General features: G+C 43.1%; 1 protein-coding gene across 1 annotated transcript in view; it reads right to left on the reverse strand.

The window, feature by feature from the left end:
* The window catches only part of LOC126469933 (serine proteinase stubble), a 228,887-nt gene that overhangs the window by 144,093 nt on the left and 61,891 nt on the right, over window positions 1–22,903 (reverse strand). The window contains exon 2 of the mRNA XM_050097331.1: window positions 8,871–8,978. Coding sequence (XP_049953288.1) covers window positions 8,871–8,964 — 94 coding nt within the window. The 5' untranslated portion in view covers window positions 8,965–8,978. The remainder of the gene's footprint in view (window positions 1–8,870; window positions 8,979–22,903) is intronic.

Genomic DNA, 22,903 nt, shown 5'->3' on the forward strand with positions numbered 1-22,903 from the left:
TTGATTCTTTTCTTAACAATTATTTCTCAACACAACCTACCCTGCTACATCCTTACAAACCTTTTAGACTCTTTCTAACCACCCTGCATTTCACGTATTTTCTCGAGAATGGAAAGAGGTATCGCCCTCCTTCCACGCTAAAAACAATTTCGATACGTTACCTATATTTTGTATACAACAGCATACGATCTAAAATGCATCAAACGTAACCTGGCCAGTGACTACATTCTTCTCTGCAGACTTTCCAAAATATGCACGGCGTTTTACATAACTTCGCAGTGCCACAATAACGACGGGCAATAACGAAAAGAAAACTCAGATTATTATCTAGCCGCGATGTAACGCTATAAGATGCGAAAAAATAATTTTTTTACAGAATATTTTTCTCAAAATTGAATGGGAAAGACTGAATAGCGGGGAACATGCGCGGATCCCAGAACATTGGTTTTTAACTTTTTACGCGAAAACTTTTACTGTGAAACTAGCTGCAGAGACTGATGTAGCTTTTCTTCGTCAACACAAAACAGCTTTTTAGGCGCATTGGTTGACTTTATATTTGCCTGTCTGTGTATCGTATGACCCAACTTGAGTGCAGCGACCGGCACTCCGTGTTGTGCCGAGTGATACGACAGAGCTGCGTGTCGCTGTCGTATCGCTGTCATCCCAGTGCGTACTAGTTAACTCGCTTCCACTACGTTTCTATGCGCTCCGCCGAATCGGGTTGCTTCTGTGTCAAATCGCGCGTCACATCGCATATCGTATAGCCTCAGTGTGAACCGTGCCTAAACTCGTCGGCACACGGACCGACAATTTGAACGGTGAGCGATGAGTTTGTCGAGTTGCCGACGTCGTAGCGTGGAAAAAGCACCTTGGGGAGTCTTTTGGAACGTGCAGTGCAATATGTAGCATGGGAGATATTCTGAACGTGCATTTGAAAATGAGATGGAAGAACGCCACCTGGTTCACATGCACTCCATCTTTCTTCAGCAGAAGGTCCCGAGACGCCATATTGGCGTTCAGTTGAAGCCCATATCTATGTATGCCATTTCTAAGTATCAGCAAATTGAGGTTCTCTCGAAAACCCCTCGTTAACTGTATGATTATTGTAACAAAATGACGAGAAACGCCATGTTGATGGTTAAAGAATTACACTACTGGCCATTAAAATTGCTACACCAAGAAGAAATGTAGATGATAAACGGGTATTCATTGGACAAATATATTATACTAGAACTGACATACGATTACATTTACACGCAATTTGGGTGCGTAGTTCCTGAGAAATCAGTACCCAGAACAACCACCTCTGGCCCTAATAACGGCCTTGATAAGCCTGGGCATTGAGTCAAACAGAGCTTGGATGGCGTGTACAGGTACAGCTGCCCATGCAGCTTCAACACGATACCACAGTTCATCAAGGGTAGTGACGCGTATTGCGACGAGCCAGTTGCTCGGCCACCATTGACCAGACGTTTTCAACTGGTGAGAGATCTGGAGAATGTGCTGGCCAGGGCAGCAGTCGAACATTTTCTGTATCCAGAAAGGTCCGTACAGGACCTGCAACACGCAGACGTGCATTATTCTGCTGAAATGTAGGGTTTCGCAGGGATCGAATGAAGGGTAGAGCCACGGGTCGTAACACATTTGAAATGTAACATCCACTGTTCAAAGTGCCGTCAATGCGAACAAGAGGTGGCTGAGACGTGTAACCAATGGCACCCCATATCATCAAGTCGGGTGATACGCCAGTATGGCGATGACGAATACACGCTTCCAATGTGCGTTCACCGCGATGTCGCCAAACACGGATGCGACCATCATGATGCTGTAAACAGAACCTGGATTCATCCGAAAAAATGACGTTTTGCCATTCGTGCACCCAGGTTCGTCGTTGAGAACACCATCGCAGGCGCTCCTGTCTGTGATGCAGCGTCAAGCGTAACCGCAGCCATGGTCTCCGAGCTGATAGTCCATGCTGCTGCAAACGTCGTCGAACTGTTGGTGCAGATGGTTGTTGTCTTGCGAGCGTCCCCATCTGTTGATTCAGGGATCGAGACGTGGCTGCACTATCCGTTACAGCCATGCGGATAAGATGACTGTCATCTCGACTGCTAGTGATACGAGGCCGTTGGGATCCAGCACGGCGTTCCGTATTACCCTCCTGAACCCACCGATTTCATATTCTGCTAACAGTCATTGGATCTCGACCAACGCGAGCAGCAATGTCGCGATACGATAAACCGCAATCACGATAGGCTACAATCCGACGTTTATCAAATTCGGAAAGGTGGTGGTACGCATTTCTCCTCCTTACACGAGGCATCACAACAACGTTTCACCAGGCAACGCCGGTCAATTGCTGTTTGTGTATGAGAAATCGGCTGGAAACTTTCCTCATGTCAGGACGTTGTAGGTGTCGCCACCGGCGCCAACCTTGTGTGAATGCTCTGAAAAGCTAATCATTTGCATATCACAGCATCTTCTTCCTGTGGGTTAAATTTCGCGTCTGTAGCACGTCATCTTCGTGGTGTAGCAATTTTAATGGCCAGTAGTGTATGTGTATGTGTTGCTGGTTCTCATCTCAGTGAATCCAAAAAGTGTTTCACTAGCCTTAGTGTTTTCTAATAGGTTCTGATTCTTTATTATTAGTTTAATAAGCGCTTTCTCTCTGAGGAATGAGTTTGATCGACTGGCTTAATCTACAAGACAGCGTGCACTACTTGCAGTAAAATATTTTGCACTTTATTGGTTTAAGTTTTATATTTCTCAAGCTGTAAAGATTCTGCTGCCAAATGGATCCAGTGATAAAGTAAGAATAACCTTAGGATTTTACTAAAAAATGAGAATGGTAAAATAATTTTATCTTATGTGGAGAGATCGAGGAATTTGGGGGGGGGGGGGGGGGGGGTTGGGGGAGGGGGCTGGACTGTCACCGCTCTTCAGTCAGATAAGCAAAATGTTTAAAACGTATTATAAACCTAGACATGGCGGTTGACAAAGCGAGTTATGGCATAATTTATAAATGTGGATTTGTTGATTAAGTAAAAGATTGACACATATGAAACGGCAAATGAATGTTCCACAAAAGAGAAAAGACAGAGGGATAATTGCATAAGTTAAAAAGTAAAATGCCAGGAAGAGGGGTATCAAGGTATCACGGAAACTTAGCAGCTGGGATAGTGTGTACCAGGGCGTTTGTGTGGGTGGATATTTGAGGGAGGAATGCGGGAGAGTGAAAAAGGTTGCCGTTCCGGACCAAGACTTAGAATGAGGGTGGAGAGGAAGGGAGCCCTGACCGAGGGCGGTGGGGTGGGTTCTGTTTAGATCTGGCAGGACAGGTATATATCAGGGCGGATTTCATGGTCGGATAAGGGAAGGCGATTAAATTTCGTTAGGCGGGGACGTGGAGAAAAATTGGAAATTTATGGTAAGATCTTATGGGACCAAACTGCTGAGGTCATCGGTTCCTCAGCTTACGCACTACTTAATCCAGCTTACGCTAAGGACAAAACACACACACACACACACACACACACACACACCCATGCCCGAGGGAGGACTTGTACCTCCGACGGGGGGAGCCGCCCGGACCGTCACAAGACGCCCTAGACCGCGCGGCGGACGTGGAGAGTGTGGAGGTGTAGTGTTGGGGGAATACGGTGGTAGAGGAGCGGCATAGTACTAGGCTCAGTGAGCAGGGGGGAAACTAGAGTATTTGTAGTATCGAGTTTACGCTTAACGTAGAATATTCGAATATGTTCAGGATGGAAGGAGAGGGAGGGGAATTTTATAAGTTGGTGGCGGATGCGAGTGGAGGAAGGTATGCTGATTCGAAAGGCTAGGCTGAGTGCATGGCGTTCGAGGATCTGTAGGATGTGATAAAAGGAGGTTGGAGCAGAAAAAAATTTGGAAATTTGTGGTAAGTTCCTATGGGACCAAACTGCTGAGGTCATCGGTCCCTAGACTTTCACACTACTTAATCTACCTTAAACTAACTTACGCTAAGGACAACACACACACCATGCTAGAGGGAGGACTCGAACTTATTACGGGGGGAGCCGCGCGAACCGTGGCAAGGCATCCTTAGACCGCTCTGCTACCCCCCGCGGCAAGGTGGAGCTGCATTCCATGCCACATTTACATAGAAGACTATTGTAAATTTGTATTGCACAATTTGTAATGGAACTTTTATAAGCCGATTTCCTTACTGACTGGACATCGTACTTGTCTTTTTGCCCTATAACATGTCTACATATTGAAATTTTTATATATGAATACTACAGACAGAACAACATGACTAGCGTATGGAAAATAGAGCAAATGTGCCTTTTTAATTGAGCTAACGTTGCAATTTAACACCCGCCCGTTCCGTAAACAGTGCGAGCTAGATACAGACGGCTACTGCCGCTGGAGCGCACTACGATCGTGTATATCACGTTGAGAAAAAGTACCGTATGCACAAGCCGCACCGTTACTGAGCGTTCAGCAGCACGTTGCACACGGCACGCTCAACGTTTATGTTCGCAAGCACGGTCCGTGTGCCGGCTCCTTCAGAAACAGCTCTCCTCCATCATGCCGGACAAATGCCCCCTTTCGTGCCTGCAGTCTCAAATAATACGATAGTCTTCAAACCAACGGATCACTCTTTTAGCTTGCAATTGCTGTTGTTATAGGCTAAGAGCTTTTATGGTCAGTGCGTAGTTAGTGCGTCGTCCACCATCCACAGAACGCAGCTTCGAATCATTACATCTACTACCTTCTATTATTTCCTAACACAAATATGGTATTTCTATGTTAAATCCTTACAGAAGTTTTTTTTTTATTTTCTGCCAATGTAAACTGGTATGCTTAAGTCACTAAGTGGAGAAGTGGCAGCCTACCAATACAAGCAACCAGAGCTAAATACTCATCCGATCCTATGATTTTTTCTGTTAGTTATAGGTTCTTTCACGTCTGACAATAACTTGTGAAGTGAAAGTTACAAATGCCCCCGTGGTTTGGAGTTGACATTAAACTGTATGTACCCTTATAACTGGCCGGATAAGTCAGTTTAAAATTCGTAAAAAGGCATACCACCTCCAAAGGTCCATGGCTAGTAAAGCACTACGGCGTTCAAACCAACCACTGGGCTGAGAACAAGTATACTTTTTATTTAGTGTAAACTGAGTCGGCACCAAATACATGAGACACGAATTGGTGGATGGGCAATTAGATATCATACTATACACGAATTTTAAACTGTCCTATAAGCGCAGTACCGCAGATAAGTAACCTCGTAATATCTGTCCACAGTCCGTAGCCGGCCAGTCGGTACCGACGAATAGCCGTGCCATCCTCTGCCCCTGGTGGCATTGGGTGCGGTACGGAAGGGCGTAAGTTCAGCCCACCGTTCTCCCAGCCGTTGTGTTTTCGTAACCTGGAACTCCTACTTCTCAATCAAGTAGCTTGTCAGTTCGCCTCGCGACAATGACTGCACCCCGCTCCGGTCCTCCCACCAAGAAAATCTCTGGCGCGGACCCGCGTGGCAGTCAGCCATACCGACCACTCAGCTACGGAAGCCGACACCTCAGATCAATATACACCCTTATTTCGCCGATTTTCAAGACAAGTGTAGAAGGATATTGTGTGGTCTTAGTCGTTTATTTGTGCATTCAACGAGGGAGTCACGTTAGTTTTGTACAGTACCACACGAGAGAGCACAGTAGGTATTTCTTGGCACCGGTGGACAGCAGAAGAGCTGAAGGACCTACATCTGCATCTACGTGGATACTCCGCAAATCACATTTAGCTGCCTGGCAGAGAGTTCATCCAACCACCCTCGCAATAATTCTCTGTTATTCCAATCTCGTACAGCGCGCGGGAAAAACGAACACCTATATCTTTCCGTACGCACTCTGATTTCACTTATTTTATTATGGTGATCGTTTCTCCCTATGTAGGTCGGCGTCAACAAAATATTTTCTGATTCGTTGGAGAAAGGTGGTGATTGAAATTTCATGAGAAGTCTCCTCCGGAATGAAAAATGCCTTTTTTTAAATAATATCCACCCCAAATCTTGTACTATTTCGGTGACACTCTCTTCCTTTGAACTTTCTCGATGTACTCCGTCAGTCATATCTGGTAAGGATCTCACATCTCGCAGCAGTATTCTAAAATAGGACGAACAAGCGTAATGTGGGGAGTCTCTTTATGAGATCTGTTACATGCTCTAAGTGTCCTGCCAGTAAAACGCAGTCTTTGGTTAGCCTTCCCCACAACATTTTCTAAGTGCTCCTTCCAATTTAAGTTGTTCGTAATTGTAATTTCTAGGTATTTAGTTGAATTTACGGCCTTTGATTTGACTGATTTGTCGTGTAATCGAAGTTGAACAGATTCCTTTTAGTACTCATGTGGATGACCTCGCACTTTTCGTTATTTAGGGTCAATTGCCAATTTTGGCACCATAAAGATGCCTTTTCTAAATCGTTTTGCAATTTGTTTTGATCTTCTGATACCTTCACTAGTCGATAAACGACAGCATGCCGGCCGGAGTGGCCGTGCGGTTCTAGGCGCTACAGTCTGGAACAGAGCGACCGCTCCGGTCGCAGGTTCGAATCCTGCCTTGGGCATGGATGTGTGTGATGTCCTTAGGTTAGTTAGGTTTAATTAGTTCTAAGTTCTAGGCGACTGATAACCTCAGAAGTTAAGTCGCATAGTGCTCAGAGCCATTTGAAACGACAGCATTATCTGCAAAAAACCTAAGACGGCTGCTCAGATTGTCTCCCAAATCGTTTGTATAGATAAGGAACAGGAAAGAGCCATAACACTACCTTGGGGAACGCCAGAAATCACTTCTGTTTTTCTCGATGACTTTCCGTAAGTTACTACGAACTGTGACCTCTGTGACAGTAAATTACGAATCCAGTTACATAACTGAGACGATATTCCATAAGGACGCTATTTCACTACAAGCCCGTTGAGTAGTGCAGTGTCAAAAGCCTTCCAAAAATCTAGTAATGCGGAATCAGTTTAAAATCCCCTGTCGATACTTCGTGTAAGTAAAGAGTTGTGTTTCACAAGAACAATGTTTTCGAAATCCGTGTTGACTGTGTGTTAACAGACCGTTCTCTTCGAGGTAATGCATAATGTTCGAATACAATATATGTTACAAAACCCTGCCGCATATCAAACTTAATGATGTGGACCTGTAATTTAGTGGATTACTCTTACTACCTTTCTTGAATATTGATGCGATCTGTGCAACTTTCCAGTCTTTGGATACGGATCTTTCGTAGAGCGAACGGTTGTATATGATTGTTAAGTATGCAGCTATTGTATCAGCGCCGGCCACTGTGGCCGAGCGGTTCTAGGCGCTTCAGTCCGGATCCGCGCTGCTGCTACGGTCGCAGGTTCGACTCCTGCCTCGGGCATGGATGTGTGTGATGTCCTTAGGTTATTAAGGTTTAAGTAGTTCTACGTCTAGGGGACTGATGACCTCAGATGTTAGCCGCGCGGGATTAGCCGAGCGGTCTGAGGCGCTGCAGACATGGACTGTGCGGGTGTTCGCGGCGGAGGTTCGAGTCCTCCCTCTGGCATGGGCATGGGTGTGTGTGTGTGTGTGTGTGTGTGTTTGTGTGTTTGTGTGTGTGTGTGTCCTTAGGATAATTTAGGTTAAGTAGTGTGTAAGGTTAGGGACTGATGACCTGAGCAGTTAAGCCCCATAAGATTTCACACACCTTTGAACATTTTTGAACCTCAGATGTTAAGTCCCATAGTGCTTAGAGCCATTTGAACCATTTTATTGTATCAGCTATAACAATACCTCCATTAACAGTTAATTAGTTTAAAAATTATCACTTCGCTCACTCAAAGTATGATCTTTTTATTGCGCAACTAAAAGGTCTTTAATGTGGCGGGTATTGCTACATCAATTGATTACATTTACTGAAGAAAATTAACAATAATATCACTTATCTTGTATTTGCAATCCAACGACTATCTCGCTCTGGCTTTGGCTCGTAATTAAAAATGTTGTCTAGGTAGCATGACTGTCGCTGTTGGAGCGAAAGGCACTCGGAAGTTAATTGCGCCGAGTTGAAGAACTTACGAAGACAATCTTTCAGGATTAACTTGATGATTTATGTTTTTCATTGCAATGTGATTCATACTTTTTTAAACAATGGTCACTTGATAATAATTCTTGACACTCACTTTTCACATTTATTAAACTTTTTATACTTTCGCATGTTCAAAACATTACTTCATCATTCAATTTCGCAGCCGTTACTGCTCTTAATAAAACTCACAACATTTTTCATTGTGCACAACTCAGACTCATCTTTTCATTTCCAACACAAAGTTAAGACTGTTCACATTCAACAGAAAAACTTGACTACTCTGTACGCTTCCGCGCCAAAAGACACAGGCCAGCATCAAAGATAACAATAAGTACAAAGATATTCACACTAGATATTATATCGATTTCAACATCTCAAAATATCGACGTACATACATATAAAAATGAAACCAAATTTGCAAAGAGTGAAAAATATGAGACATTACGTAGAAAAATATTCATTAATCTACGCTATCGAAAAATAGGGTTGGCGGGTGGTAGTGGTTTCGCAAATAAAGAACCATTACACAGCATACTCTGAAAGGAACCTAACTAGTATACAGTCTGGGCCGGAAGACTTGCCTTTGTTAAGTGATTTAAGTTGCTGCACTACTCCGAGGATATCTATTTCTACGTTACTCTGTTTGCTGCTGTTCTCGATTCGAATTCTGAAATATTTACTTCGTCTTCTTTGGTGAAGGTATTTCGGATAGCTGTGTTTAGTAACTGTGCTTTGGCAGCACTGTCGCCGATAGTATTTGCATTGCATACTCACCAGAGCTGGAGGCGTATGTAGAGGCAGAGGCAGCGGGGCTGGAGGACGCGATGACCGTGGCGAGCAGCAGCACCACGAGCCGCCACGCGCTCATGGCTCGCTCCAGCCCTGCAACAGCACGCGATCTCCTTACTACAGCTGCCGCAGCTCCGTTACACACATGTTTATTTGTGCACTGTACGTTTTATATCGCCGACAAAAAAAGTGCGGTATTCAGGAGGGGACGAGGAAACGTAATGAAATTCACGGGATGGGAGGGTACTTGATAATCCTTCAGTAAATATAAAATCGAGTCAGATTTACAAAGAACTTGGCAGTATGAGCTCACTTATCAGTATGAAACTGCGCCCCCTCTAGCCTGGATGCATGCACTGATTCGGTTAGGAAGGGGTCATAAATGTGTTCTATCAAATGTTCAAATGTGTGTGAAATCTTACGGGACTTAACTGCTATGGTCATCAGCCCCTAAACTTACACACTACTTAACCTAAATTGTCCTAAGGAGAAACACACACACCCATGCCCGAGGGAGGACTCGAACCTCCACCGGGACCAGCCGCACAGTCCATGACTGCAGCGCCCCAGACCGCTCGGCTAATCCCGCGCGACTGTGTTCTATCCTCTCTTGAGGCAATCTGGCCCACAACTGTTTTAGCTGGTGGTTGATATCCAAGATACCGGCACTAGGAGCGAGTTGACATCCGAGATGATCTCACACATTTTCTGCTGGGGACAGATCTGGGGACCTTGATGGCCACAGAGTACCTCAACATCACGCAGACATTTCGTAGAGGCAGGTGCCGTGTGTGGACGAACAAAAAACAAAGAAGACAACACGAACATTGTCCTATTGAAAAATCGCACCACAATACTGTCGCATGTGAGGTATCACATGTGGACGCAAAATGTCCATGATGTACCATTATGCTTGCTAACCGTGTGCTGTAGTCATACGCGATTGCTCCCCATGCCATGATGCCAGGAGTAACACCGCTTTGTAAGAATGGCACAGTGCGACTCATTTCATCAACGGTCCACGCCTGCCTGTCACGGTACCACTCCGAACGCAGCCGTTGGTGTTGTGATTTTAACGGCACCCTACTCAATGGGACCGTAATTTCCTAGTCCGGCTGCTGCTAGTCTCCGACGAATAGGGCGGGATGACACAAAGTGTTGCAAGGGGTCCGTTACTTGTTCTAATACAGCAGGCGCAGATGTGAAGAGGTTACGATGTGCTTGGTTCGTAACCGACGATCCTCCCTTGTGGTGTTCAGACGGAGCCGGCCGGAACCGTATGCCTGCCCTTACGTTTCCATGCGGTCCATTGGGCCGCAGACCCATCCGAACGCCCCACAAATCTAGATATTGCACGATTCGCCCAGCGGGCCAAATAGAGAACCCACCATGAGGTCCCTTTCAAACTCTGTCAGATGCTGATAAGGCAGTCTCATACAAGTATATGACACCTCTGTGTTCTTCACAGTTATCAGTCAGCATCTGGCGCCCTTATCCTCTAGAGACACCTTATATCATATGTGATACATCCGTTCAAATGATGTTCCTATACAATTTGTACCATTTTTTGTAAAAGCATCGAATGTATCGTATTCGATACACTCCGCAGAACAAGCAGGCAGCCTACTCGTAGTTCTCAGAATGACCACTAGGTGTCAGGAGCAGTCATTAACTAGTGTTTTCGGACGAGTAAGCATGGCTTCAAGAAAGAAACATTAGTATTGTTAATTCATCGTTTATTTACTTCTAAAGCAGTATTAAAATATTGTTAACAGTTCCTTGACTATAATTCTATCAAAGAAAGTGGCGTGAAAGACGATTTTACTTCCAAAAAATCGAATTTAGTAGATGTACCATATTTGACACATTGAGTCTCTGTGACTACATTTCATATGCCTATGACCAAATGGCGATCGGTTGCATTTTATATTGTTCATTCGTTGTTTCAAAGTTATTTTATTATTTTTGTGCGCATTTCACAACTTTAATAATGGGATAGGCATTTCTAATGCTTTCTATACAAATAAAACCTCCCAAACGTGATTTAAAAATGAAAATCTAAATATTATTGACAGATCTGTCTGATTCAGAAATAGATCAGCTTCTGCACAAGGTCTTTGACGCTAATACTGTTGAAAATCTGATGTTCAGCACCACCGAGAGAAACAAAAACAACCCAGATAGACATGAAAAGGCAGGTGATGAAGAGGAAAGTGAAGAAAGGGGAGAGAGCAATGAAAAGAAGAGAAGATTAGTTCAGCCAATACCATCAATAGCCAAAAGATACAAATGTGCTTTGCACATGCCAGAAATGGGTACAAAAAAAAACACAGATCAAGATGCAAAGGAATGGCTTGTTCAAAGCTAACAAATGCGAGATGATCTGAATGTATGATGTTTTTGTGCTTTACTTCGGAAAGAAACTGTTTCAAAAAGTTTCATACTTCATAAGAATGTCTTGCAACATTTTTAAAAATTTGTAAAAACTTTTTGTAATATTTTATTTATTATATTTTTAACAATTTATGTTTCAACAACAACGTGTAATGAGACAAGTGTAACAATTTTGTGTATTTTCTAGCATGAGGATGAATGTATGTCATGCAAATAATCAAAAATAAAGTAAAATTTATTTCTACATTGTGTGGCAGATTGTCTTGTTAGCAACCCTATGTTTTGTATATGATACATGGCATGCAGAAGGTGTAAATATAAAAAAGTTATTCATGGATTTTTACAATCAGTCGTGCCAACCAACACATTAAAGCTTGTTTTATTTTATTCACTGTATAGCTCCGACTTCAGGTCTCTAGAGGCGTGTACATGTGCGAAGTTACATTGACATAGAGGCGTGTACATGTGCGAAGTTACATTGACATTCGACCACGTCCTCTGCGTACTTAACTATTTTTGTCAGACGATGTACTTATCTTATTTTATGGCTCTAAGACAAGAAATTACGTATAAACTTTCTAATCTAAATATGCTAAAACTGAGCGTTTGAAAGCTCAATCAGCAGTAGAAATAGTTTATCTATCGATTGGTACACAAAAACTGGCATTCGCTTGACATTTTGGTAAATGTGTTCATAACAGCTATAAATGTGTCGTAATTGAGAGAACAACATACGAAATAGTCATACTGTAATGCAAGATTGCCTGAATCTCGCACATAACATAGTCAAATGATAGTGACAACTAATGAGTAGAGGCATGGATTCGATGTGAAATCTTCTCAATTAAGTCGATCACATCTCCTCAATTAAATCGTTGCACTACCGTCATACCAATACGACTGGAAGAATACAGCAAAAATCGTGGAAATAGCTAGATAGTCTTCAGAATCGCCTTATTTTTACATTATGTGTGACCTGTAGCTGCCAACAGAAATCAGCTACAATTGGTGAAACATGTTTAGGGACTAAACAAAACAAAAACTGTCTTCTTACAAGAGGGCGGACATCTTTGTGAATGGTTTGAGATTTAGACAAACCAAATATTGTGTTCTGACAAGATTTTTGTGGTAAGTTCCTATGGGACCGAACTGCAGAGGTCATCGGTCCCTAGGCTTACATACTACTTACTCTAACTTAAACTAACTTACGCTAAGGACAACACACACACGCATGCGCGAGGGAGGACTCAAACCTCCGACGGTCTGACAAGGAGGACCCTCTTTAATTCATCGTTATTTTCTGTAAGCGCTTGAACAAAGCTTAAAATTCCATTATGGATACTGTTGGCTTCAGATCATCAAATCAGTTAACAACCATCCGATAAATTCGAAAATTTCTCTCGTGAAGATGTATAAACAATGAAATGGATCAGCAGCTTTTATTGTGTATCGTGAGTACATGGTACTCTGCCCAAGCACTATAAGAGGGTGCTTTAAAAAACCTGATTTACGTTAGGAAGTAGCCTGAATCGAGCAGTGGTCCTATCTTTGTGTTACAGGTTTATATGATGCTCAAATCACGTCAGATGCACGACAGTAGATAATAGTAACGAGGTCCCGGCTTTACGTGTGATAGTGCAAGTGCGATTTCCTTTTTTCGTTGTGTTTAAAATTTTAAACAGGTTAATACGTGATTTACTCCCTCGTGTAAAGTGAAAGTTAGAGCACTGTGGTAGCAAACTGTATTTGAAGAACAGAGAAGCAGCGCTGGATTTCCAGAAACGAATACAGCGATCGTCTCGCAAACAATACACACTGTTGCTCGAAACAAGCCTCCTCATATACGGCCAGGAAACGGTATACTTAAAACTTTCAGCCAACAGAAACAAAGTAAAGAACTGTTTTGTCCGAATGACATCCGACAAAACCAGAGAAAATTAACTCTTTGGCCCCCATAGTAATCCAAACGAAAGTTAGATGAGAAGTCACCAGCAGCTGATGAACGGTAAATGATCAGAGAGACAGACACAAAGAAATGATTATCCCATACTAGCAGTGGCTGTCGAGTAAAGATTGATATAAAATGAAACGAATCATTTCAGGGTTTTTGGGATGTAAGACTATAAGAGAAAACAAAACATACCAAAATAGATATGAACAAATGTGGATGTTAGACTATAAGAGAAAACAAAATATAACAAAACTGATATGGACAAATGTGCCTGATATTAGTTTCTTTAGACCGCTGTTCCGTTGCGCGTCTATTATGTGGAGAAAACACGCTGATGTTCTACATTACGCATTCTAGAATCTCTTACGTTGTCATTGTAATCTTTATATGTGCATAGCTCGAGCATGTGGAATATCCTTGAATGAAGACAATTGAAATTACGACACTGTCTTGACTTTTAACAAATTTAGCGTACTTGTGCTGTTCAAGTGTGAGCTGATGACACTAATTACAAATTAGGGGTATTCTGCCTGCTCTATTCAGTTCTATGGATCATTTTTACCTCTTGTACACATGCACTCGTGGTTCCCTGCGGCCATTTGGTTGTACATAAAACTGAGGACTGCTAAAGAGCTATGTCCCCTAAATGGGCATCTATTTTTCCTCAAAGTACACAATAAGAGATATCGTGGTGCAAGTGATAAAAAGACTTGTGGGAGTAGGCCAAGATTGTACTTAAAAGGTAGGGAAGAGTGTTGTACATGGATGTTTCTTCCTCGTTTCAATCTAATGACTGATCTTAAAATAACATGAAGGAATGCACACTAGAAACCACCATAAGCAGTTCCCGGCATTTTCTACATTTTTGTCGCTGGGAGACATCAAACAGCGTATTGTGCAACCTTTGTAAATACTACGAGTTCTACATAAGTGCTGCACAATACACTTTAAGGACTGAAAAAATAAACACGCACCAAGAAGTAATTACCGAATGAGGACAGAAAGTGGTAGATGTGATTTACATCTACTGGAAAACAAATGATTACAATTTCAGAAAAATGGATGATTTATTGAAGAGAAAGAGCTTAACAAATAGAGCAAGTCAATAACGCGATGGTCCACCAATGGCCCTTTGGCAAGCAATTGTTCGGCTTGGCATTGATTGACACAGTTCTTGAATGTTCTCCTGAGGGATATAGTTTAAAATTCTGTCCAGTTGGAGTGTTAGATCGTCAAAATACCAAGCTGGTTGGAGGGCCCACCCGTAATGATCCAAACATACTCAACTGGGGAGACACCCGACAATTTTGCTACCAAGTTATGGTTGACAAGCGTGAAGACAAGCAGTAGAAACTCTCTCTGTGTGCAGGTGGGCATTATCATGCTGAAATGTAAGCCAAGGTTGGCTTGCCATGAAGGGCAACAAAAAGGCGAGTAGAATATCGTCGACGTACCGCTGTGCTGTAAAAGTGCCGCGAATGATAAGCAAAGGGGTCCCGCTATGAATGGCATCCCTGACCATAATTCGTCGTGACGGGCGACGCTCAGGTTGATATCCCACGGCTGTCGAGGGCGTCTTCAGACATGTCTCGGCCTGGAATCTCATTGAATAGACCAGAACTGACTTCATAGATCAGTCTCGCTACGAATTGAACCCCAATGACCAGTGAACACGCATCAAAGACACCTTGGACACTGGTGGTTACCACCTGAGTATACTCCATCATATGTCCCGACAACCAGCAATTATGGTCTGTGGTGGCATTTCTTTTCATAACGGGACCCCTTTGTTGTCATCTGCGGCACCCTTACAGCACAGTGGGCCGTCGACGATATTCTTCATCCCATTTCCCTGCCCGTCAAACCACCCTGGGCATACATTTCATTTCATGGCGAGAGCTTCTGCTGCTTGTCTTCACGCTTGCCAAACTCTATCTTGGCAGCAAGGCAGCCGGATCTCTCCTCAACTGAGAATTTTTGGAGCATTATGGGCACAGCCCTCCAAACATCACCGGCTTTCGGCACTATAAACCGAAAATTGGAACGATATCCCTCAGGAGGACATCTAACAGCTCTTATCAATTAATACCTAGCCAAATAACTGTTTGCATAATGGCCAGAGGTGGGCCATCACGTTATTGACTTACTCAATTCGTGATGCTCTTTCTCCTGGATAAATCATCCAGTTTTTCTGAAATTATAATAATTTGTTTGCTTTTACATGTACGTCACATCTACAGGTTTCCGTCCCATTCGGATAATTCCTTCATGATGGGTCTTCTTTTTTGCCATAGAGTGTATACTAAAGTTATTTGGAGGATATCGTTAATTCTTCAGTTAGAGACTTTCATGATGAGTAAAAATATGTGTATTATTAAAAGTTGTTACATAACACAAAGATGGTTAAGTTATGCTTTGTGGGCCGTGCACCATCTTGTACCTTCAAACCAAAGAGATTCTACTGCCATGGAAAATGAGAAGTAGGGCAAGGGGGGTATCAGTGCATTTTGTTAGTGTGGCTTGCATACATTCAGGGGCAAGCATAAATTCAGGGAAAACTTGATTGATTTATGACACCCTACCCTCCCCTTAATCTACTGTCCCACTCAGTTGTTTGTGACTCCTGCAGGTTTATTTATGACCCTCTGGGGATAAATTGTCCTTGTGAGAAACACCCCACCCCTTCACCTCCCCACTTCCTTCTCTGCCCCTTTAGAAAATCCACTCACCTACACAAGCACAACTTTGATACAATATTAATTCACTAATTAATTAAATTGGTCAACTAATTAACTCCTCCTCCTCTGGGATGTCCTGTAGGACTCAATCTGTGCTGGAGAGGAAGGACCTCATGATATGAGATTAAAGTCAGTGTCAGTTACATGGCAGAGGATATACCGTTTATTTATAAAATTCAGTTTTCAGGCGCTGAATCTCTTTATTTGGTGGGAAAAGCTCATATCCAGTAACTATGTGTCCCAATTATGTAATTACACTGCTGCAGTCTTGTTGGATAATTTTCGTGTGTGTGCTCACCATGACATGCATGGATCGACTGAGCTAGTGTACAGTGCCACCACCAGAGGACATCACACCCCCTGCCCCTCGCCCACTCCCTCCCCCCTTCCAGAAAAAATTGCCAGGAAAGAAATTCACTTGGTGCTGGAGAGGAAGGTCCTCATGACACAGAATTCAAATCAGTATCAGTAATATATTGATGCATATTCTTCATTTAATCAGTCAATGGGAGACAGGGCTCCCCCACTTGGATAGAGTTCACGTCTGCACCTCCACCCCCACCTCCCATGATATAATTACTGCAAACACCGGGCAATGGAATGAAGCGCAGTACAGTAGCCACCATCTGGAGTTTCCTGCATCATATACCACCAGTGCCATTGCTCAGAGGCCAGAGATAAGTGTCGTTGTGACTGCAGCTGCAGCTGTGGGTGCATGTGTCTGCCAGAGTGCACCATGGAGGGCCTTAAGGAATGATTGAAGTGGTAGGAATTCGGATGTTATCAATATGCCAAGTGCCAATACTTGTCAGTGATCGATACTGAATTGCTTAATCTTTCATGGAGAATGCATGCAACACACGTGAACATGGAGACAACCAAGTGCATACTGAGTGTAGTTCACATTTCAGCTATCCAGAAGGCGCCACAAGGGTCGCTGCCAGGACTTCTACCTGTGGCTGCAGGCAAGACCTGACTAGCTGGGTGCCTGTAACTTTTCTTTGTACTCACTGCTTGCAACAGCCTTAAGCCAGAAATGTCTCATTCTGGTCACTGGACATCTCGACTACACACCCAGATGGCCGCCATAGTCATCCTAGAAAACCAGTTACATATTGATTGCTGTAATTACAATTAAATACACGATTTCAGCTCGAATCTGGTTACATTCAGCAATGAGCGAAGTATCGGAAATGCCGCCTCCTGATGGCTGTGGCTATGGGACTAATCTCACACTGGAATACCAATATGTATATCCTCCTTAAGACTGGACATAATCTTCCACGTAAAATCTTTCATGCCCCTTACAGCTGTGGATACACTGAAATCGCAATTTTCCACGTCAAATCCATACCTCCCATACAACTGGACATATTCATTTTCTTTCCACATGTCGGAACACTGACCACAAACCCCAACACATACTTTGTAACCCTCCTGATTAATGTTAATTTTATCGCACATTCCCTACTAAGTATAATACTTCATCAATAATTGAATTCTGTTTACACCAAACAATACCGAGCGAAAATTCGCGATGGAAGGACATGCTCCATTTGTTTTTCTTGCGAGTGGCACCTATGTGTCTTAGGAAGAGAGACATAATCATCGTTTAAGCGACCAGCTATTAAAAACATGATCACATTAACTAAGTTACTGTCACCCTGCATAAAAAGTGGTCTTGGATCCACAGATACACATAAGAATCGGTAATGGTATCCCTGTTAAAAACTGTATATGCTTTATAAATGGAGGTATGGTATTGCTTCTGAATTAACGGGTCTTACAGACAAATACAACACTTTGAATATAGACGGTGATCACAGGGGTGTGTATTAACAGACCGAAAGTGCGGGTATAAATCACCAGCAGTGTGAGCTCGCAATAAAACAAGCCTTCTCACCGAATTTAAAAAGTGATTCAGCTGAGGAATGTGGTATTAAGCCAATATTTGGAACTTCCTCATGCCGCTGCTAGATACACTACTGGCCATTAAAATTGCTACACCACGAAGATGACGTGCTACAGACGCGAAATTTAACCGACAGGAACAAGATGCTGTGATATTCAAATGATTAGCTTTTCAGAGCATTCACACAAGGTTAGCGCCGGTGGCGAAACCTACAACGTGCTGACATGAGGAAAGTTTCCAACCGACTTCTCATACATAAACAGCAGTTGACCGGCGTTGCCTGGTGAAACGTTGTTGTGATGCCTCGCGTAAAGAGGAGAAATGCGTACCATCATGTTTCCGACTTTGATAAAGGTCGGATTATAGCCTATCGTGATTGCGGTTTGCTGCTCGCGTTGGTCGAGATCCAATGACTGTTAGCAGAATATGGAATCGGTGGGTTCAGGAGTGTAATACGGAATGCCGTGCTGGACCCCAACGGCCTCGTATCACTATCAGTCGAGATGACAGGCATCTTATCCGCATCGCTGTAACGGATCGTGCAGCCACGTCTCGATCCCTGAGTCAACAGATGGGGACGTTCGCAAGACAACAACCATCTGCACCAACAGTTCGACGACGTTTGCAGCAGCATGGATTATCAGCTCGGAGGCCATGGCTGCGGTTATGCCTGACGCTGCATCACAGACAGGAGCGCCTGCGATGGTGTGCTCAACGACAAACCTGGGTGCACGAATGGCAAAACGTCATTTTTTCGGATGTATCCAGGTTCTGTTTACAGCACCATGATGGTCGCATCCGTGTTTGTCGACATCGCGGTGAACGGACAGTGAAAGCGTGTATTCGTCATCGCCATACTGGCGTATCACCCGGCGTGATGGTACGGGTCACCTCTTGTTCGCACTGACGGCGCTTTGAACAATGGATGTCACATTTCAGATGTGTTACGACCCGTGGCTCTACCCTTCATTCGATCCCTGCGAAACCCTACATTCCAGCAGGATAATGCACGACCGCATGTTGCAGGTCCTGTACGGGCCTTTCTCTGTACAGAAACTGTTCGACTGCTGTCCTGGACAGCACATTCTCCAGATCTCTCACCTATTGAAAACGTCTGGTCAATGGTGGCCGAGCAACGGGCTCGTCACAAATATTTAATTCAAATTTAAAAGTGTTTCAGTTGAGAAATACTTGCCAATAAGCATTTTACAGTATGTCTTACATTATTACTCTACTATACACCAACAATCAGTAGGTGAAAGCAAATTGAGAAGTACACTACTGGCCATTAAAATTCCTGCACCAAGAAGAAATGCAGATGATAAACGGGTATTCATTGGACAAATATACTAGAACTGACATGTGATTACATTTTCACGCAATTTGGGTGCATAGATCCTGAAAAATCAGTACCCAGAACAACCACCTCTGGCCGTAATAACGGCTTGATACGCCTGGGCATTGAGTCAATCAGAGCTTGGATGACGTGTACAGGTACAGCTGCCCACGCAGCTTCAACACGAAACCACAGTTCATCAAGTGTAGTGACTGGCGTATTGTGACGAGCCCGTTGCTCGGCCACCATTGACCAGACGTTTTCAATAGGTGAGAGATCTGGAGAATGTGCTGTCCAGGACAAATATTTCTTTCACCTACTGATTGTTGGTGTATAGTAGAGTAATAATGTAAGACATACTGTAAAATGCTTATTGGCAAGTATTTCTCAACTGAAACACTTTTAAATTTGAATTAAATATTTGTTCCTAGATGTACCTTGGAACAGTTTTTCATATTTGGAAAAACCTTAATTTTCGGGAGTAATTTCTCTAATTTCAGAGGAAGACTACAACACTCATTAAGTGATTTCTGTCATTTCAGCAGCACCATTCCACAACGGTGGTTTTCGACAGACATGCTGCCCTATACAGAGATGTATGTCTACCGGTGTTTTTCCTTTGGCAGGGCTGTAGTTACTGCTGTCCATGAATTATAATTGCAAGACGAGTACAATGTTACCTCTGTCTCCCTGAAGAACGACGTTAGGATCGCGCTTCGCAGACTCGAACCCACGACCCCCAATCGGCTGCTCCAGCGGAGACCACAGCCTGCTGAGATGTGCTCAGCTCCAGAACCTATTTTTGTAGTCCCTGTCTTGTCTACCTGAATGGAACAACCTGTTGTTTCCTCCTCCCCCCCCCCCCCCCACCCCCATCCCCCGCCAAGAAAACATGTACTCTCTGTCCGCTAATGGCATAATTGCTTCTTCAGCAGGATAACCCACCAAGAAAGTGTGTGACGTTAAAAAACTCCAGTGACTTCCCTGGCCTCCCCTCTTCTCTAAAAAACTTCCCTCTATTTGATCCGACGTCACAGCATCAGGTGGATTATACAAATCGGAGTTTTCATGTCAGGCAGCTAGCCCCGCTTCTCAGATCCTGGGAAAGTTAAAGAATTGTGCGTGAGAGTAGCTGCTAATTCTGTCCCATCTTCATGTTTTTTGGATAGCTGTAGAGTCTCATTCGCTGAAGATACTAGTCTAAGCACGGGCAGTGTGACGGCCTCCTGCTGATACAAGTTCTTTCTCCTATCCCACAGACCTCTGCTCGGCGGGCCAGAGTAGAGAAATGCCATGAAACCAAACAATAGTTGCAGTCGTCCAGGGAGCCGCTCAGCATCTCTCTACCTGTGGCATGCCCCAGTTCTGTTTCCGTGAACCCCCGTGCCCCAGCTGCATATCAAGCACCGCTTTTTTCTGTCGGATCCTGTGTACACCGTGTATGTGATTCACAAGCTCTCTCCGAAAAACGGAGAACAGACCCAGCATCAGGTTAAATGTGAAAGAAGAGAAGAAGTCACCAATAAGTCAGCACATACAGTCACTGCAGTCGTATTTGCTCTTCAAAGCTTTTGTTATTAGATCCTGTCTCATCATTCCCCTCAAGTTGAATTACTTACCATGTTAGCTGAAAAGAGGTGAACTGAATGACTTACCGATTTTCATTACTTTTTAACAAAATAAATTAAAAAAAAAACGAGAAACGCTAACAGTACGTGTTTCAAAGTGTATCTGAGTATCATCATAAAGTTCCAGTGTATAATTAGAGACCTTATCAAGGAATAAAAATGTTTAAAGCCACATGTGAAATTTTTGTCATATTAGGCTCATAAATGTCCATATCAGCTTTTTTTTACATTTAGAGGCCAAGGGGTGCGCCTACTTCTTTTCCTATTAAGCACAAATTACATGAATTTAATTTCTTATCGAATGGGGAAAATTGTGGGGGCAGCACAAAGGAAAAGCAAAACTTGGGAAACATGATCCACCCTATTCCACACATGTGTCTCAGACACTTCAAGGTTCATCTAAAAATTTTGCCACCGTTTCGCATATCATATGATCCTTCTGCAACTTTTCTGCAGCTGGCGTGATCTAGCGTTAGTTTTCAACATCACAGCTAGCAGGAAAACGTTCACAGTGCTTTCCGTCAGTTGTACCACAAGCTTAAATAATACGCAGACTGTTTTAGAAGCATAAAATTTACTCAGAACAAATATCAGGGATCAAAAATTCCGTAGAAATTAATGAACACGATCATTTCGCTTATGGCTGCTAGTCAACGTTAATGGTTCCAGTTGCAATTTTGACAAAGGGTCGTTATCATGCATACATAATGGGTTCTCTAGCACACAGTAATAATGCTCTAAGTGAAGTTAATGATCCGAATCCCAATCAACCCCGGCGGGAACAAGGTATCTTGTAATCCAGTCACCAACGAGGTGGTACAATTGCCGAAATTGAGACGTAATGTTATTTTCGTTGTCAAATTATCTCTTTGCCATCGTTAATTGGGATTCGCCACATGTTTTACATTTGTAGCACTCATAATGTATGTTTGACAAGCACCACTTGTCTGAATTACAACGAATACAATTTATTAAAATCCATAGGCTTAAAGGGTCATGCTCATAAGCTATTCAAGGTTGTGGACCAGTTCATCATCAAACTCAAAATAACTCATTTCCACTTTCGTTTTCAATATAGCCTTGAAGAGCTATTATTTTCGGTGAACGGTTGATGACAGTAAAAACGGTTTACAGCTAGTGACATGTAGAGTCATCCCTCTCTTCTTTATATGTTCCACGCCGATAAATAACTGTCTTCACGCATGTTTGTATAGTGTATCGACAGCTAAATTTTTACGTGCGTGTTTTATGTGATGTTACCTATGACTGACAAAAAAACTGTGGCACGTTTGGACATGTCACGTCGAACCATTCTGCGCAGTTATATCAACAAACTTTAATTATCTTCTGTTTCTTGCACAGTCTGCTCCCATAAACGCATTAAGCAGGTATGTTGGCGTAGTTATTTTCCGCTATAGCTATATGAATATTCGTTCATAAACAGGTCGCCTTTTCCTTGGTGTAATATAGGTATTTAATTTACCAAGTCCCTTGCACCTTTTAGGTGGAAGATTTTCTCAGAGGATGTTCTGGAATAGTATACAGTTTCGTAATTACATGTACTAAGTACGGGTTTAAAACGGTTCTCGTCCAAATGTTTTGATAAATTAATAGGACTTAGAGCTGGTTTATTTTCGCCTATCTTGACGATGTCCATGTCTTTTCTCATGCAGCCACAGGTTGAAAGACGCACTTCCATCTCGCGTACTTATTAAACTGATAGTTAGATAATTTTCGCATCTGTCAACACCTGCTTTCTTTGGGATTGGAATTATTATATTCTTCTTGAAGTCTGAGGGTATTTCGCTTGTCTCATATATCTTGCTCATCATATGGTAGAGTTTTGCAAGGCCTGGCTCTCCCAAGGCTGTCAGTAGTTCTAATGGAATGTTGTTTACTCCCGGGGCGTTGTTTCGACTAAGCTCTTTCAGTGCTCTGTCAAACTCTTCACGCAGTATCATATCTCCTATTTCATATTCATCTAGATTCTCTTCCAATTCTATAATATTGTCCTCAAGAACATCGCCCTTGTATAGACCCTCTACATACTCCTTCCACC

This window comes from Schistocerca serialis, chromosome 3 (assembly GCF_023864345.2).
Source record: "Schistocerca serialis cubense isolate TAMUIC-IGC-003099 chromosome 3, iqSchSeri2.2, whole genome shotgun sequence".
NCBI classification, from domain to species: Eukaryota; Metazoa; Arthropoda; class Insecta; order Orthoptera; family Acrididae; genus Schistocerca; species Schistocerca serialis.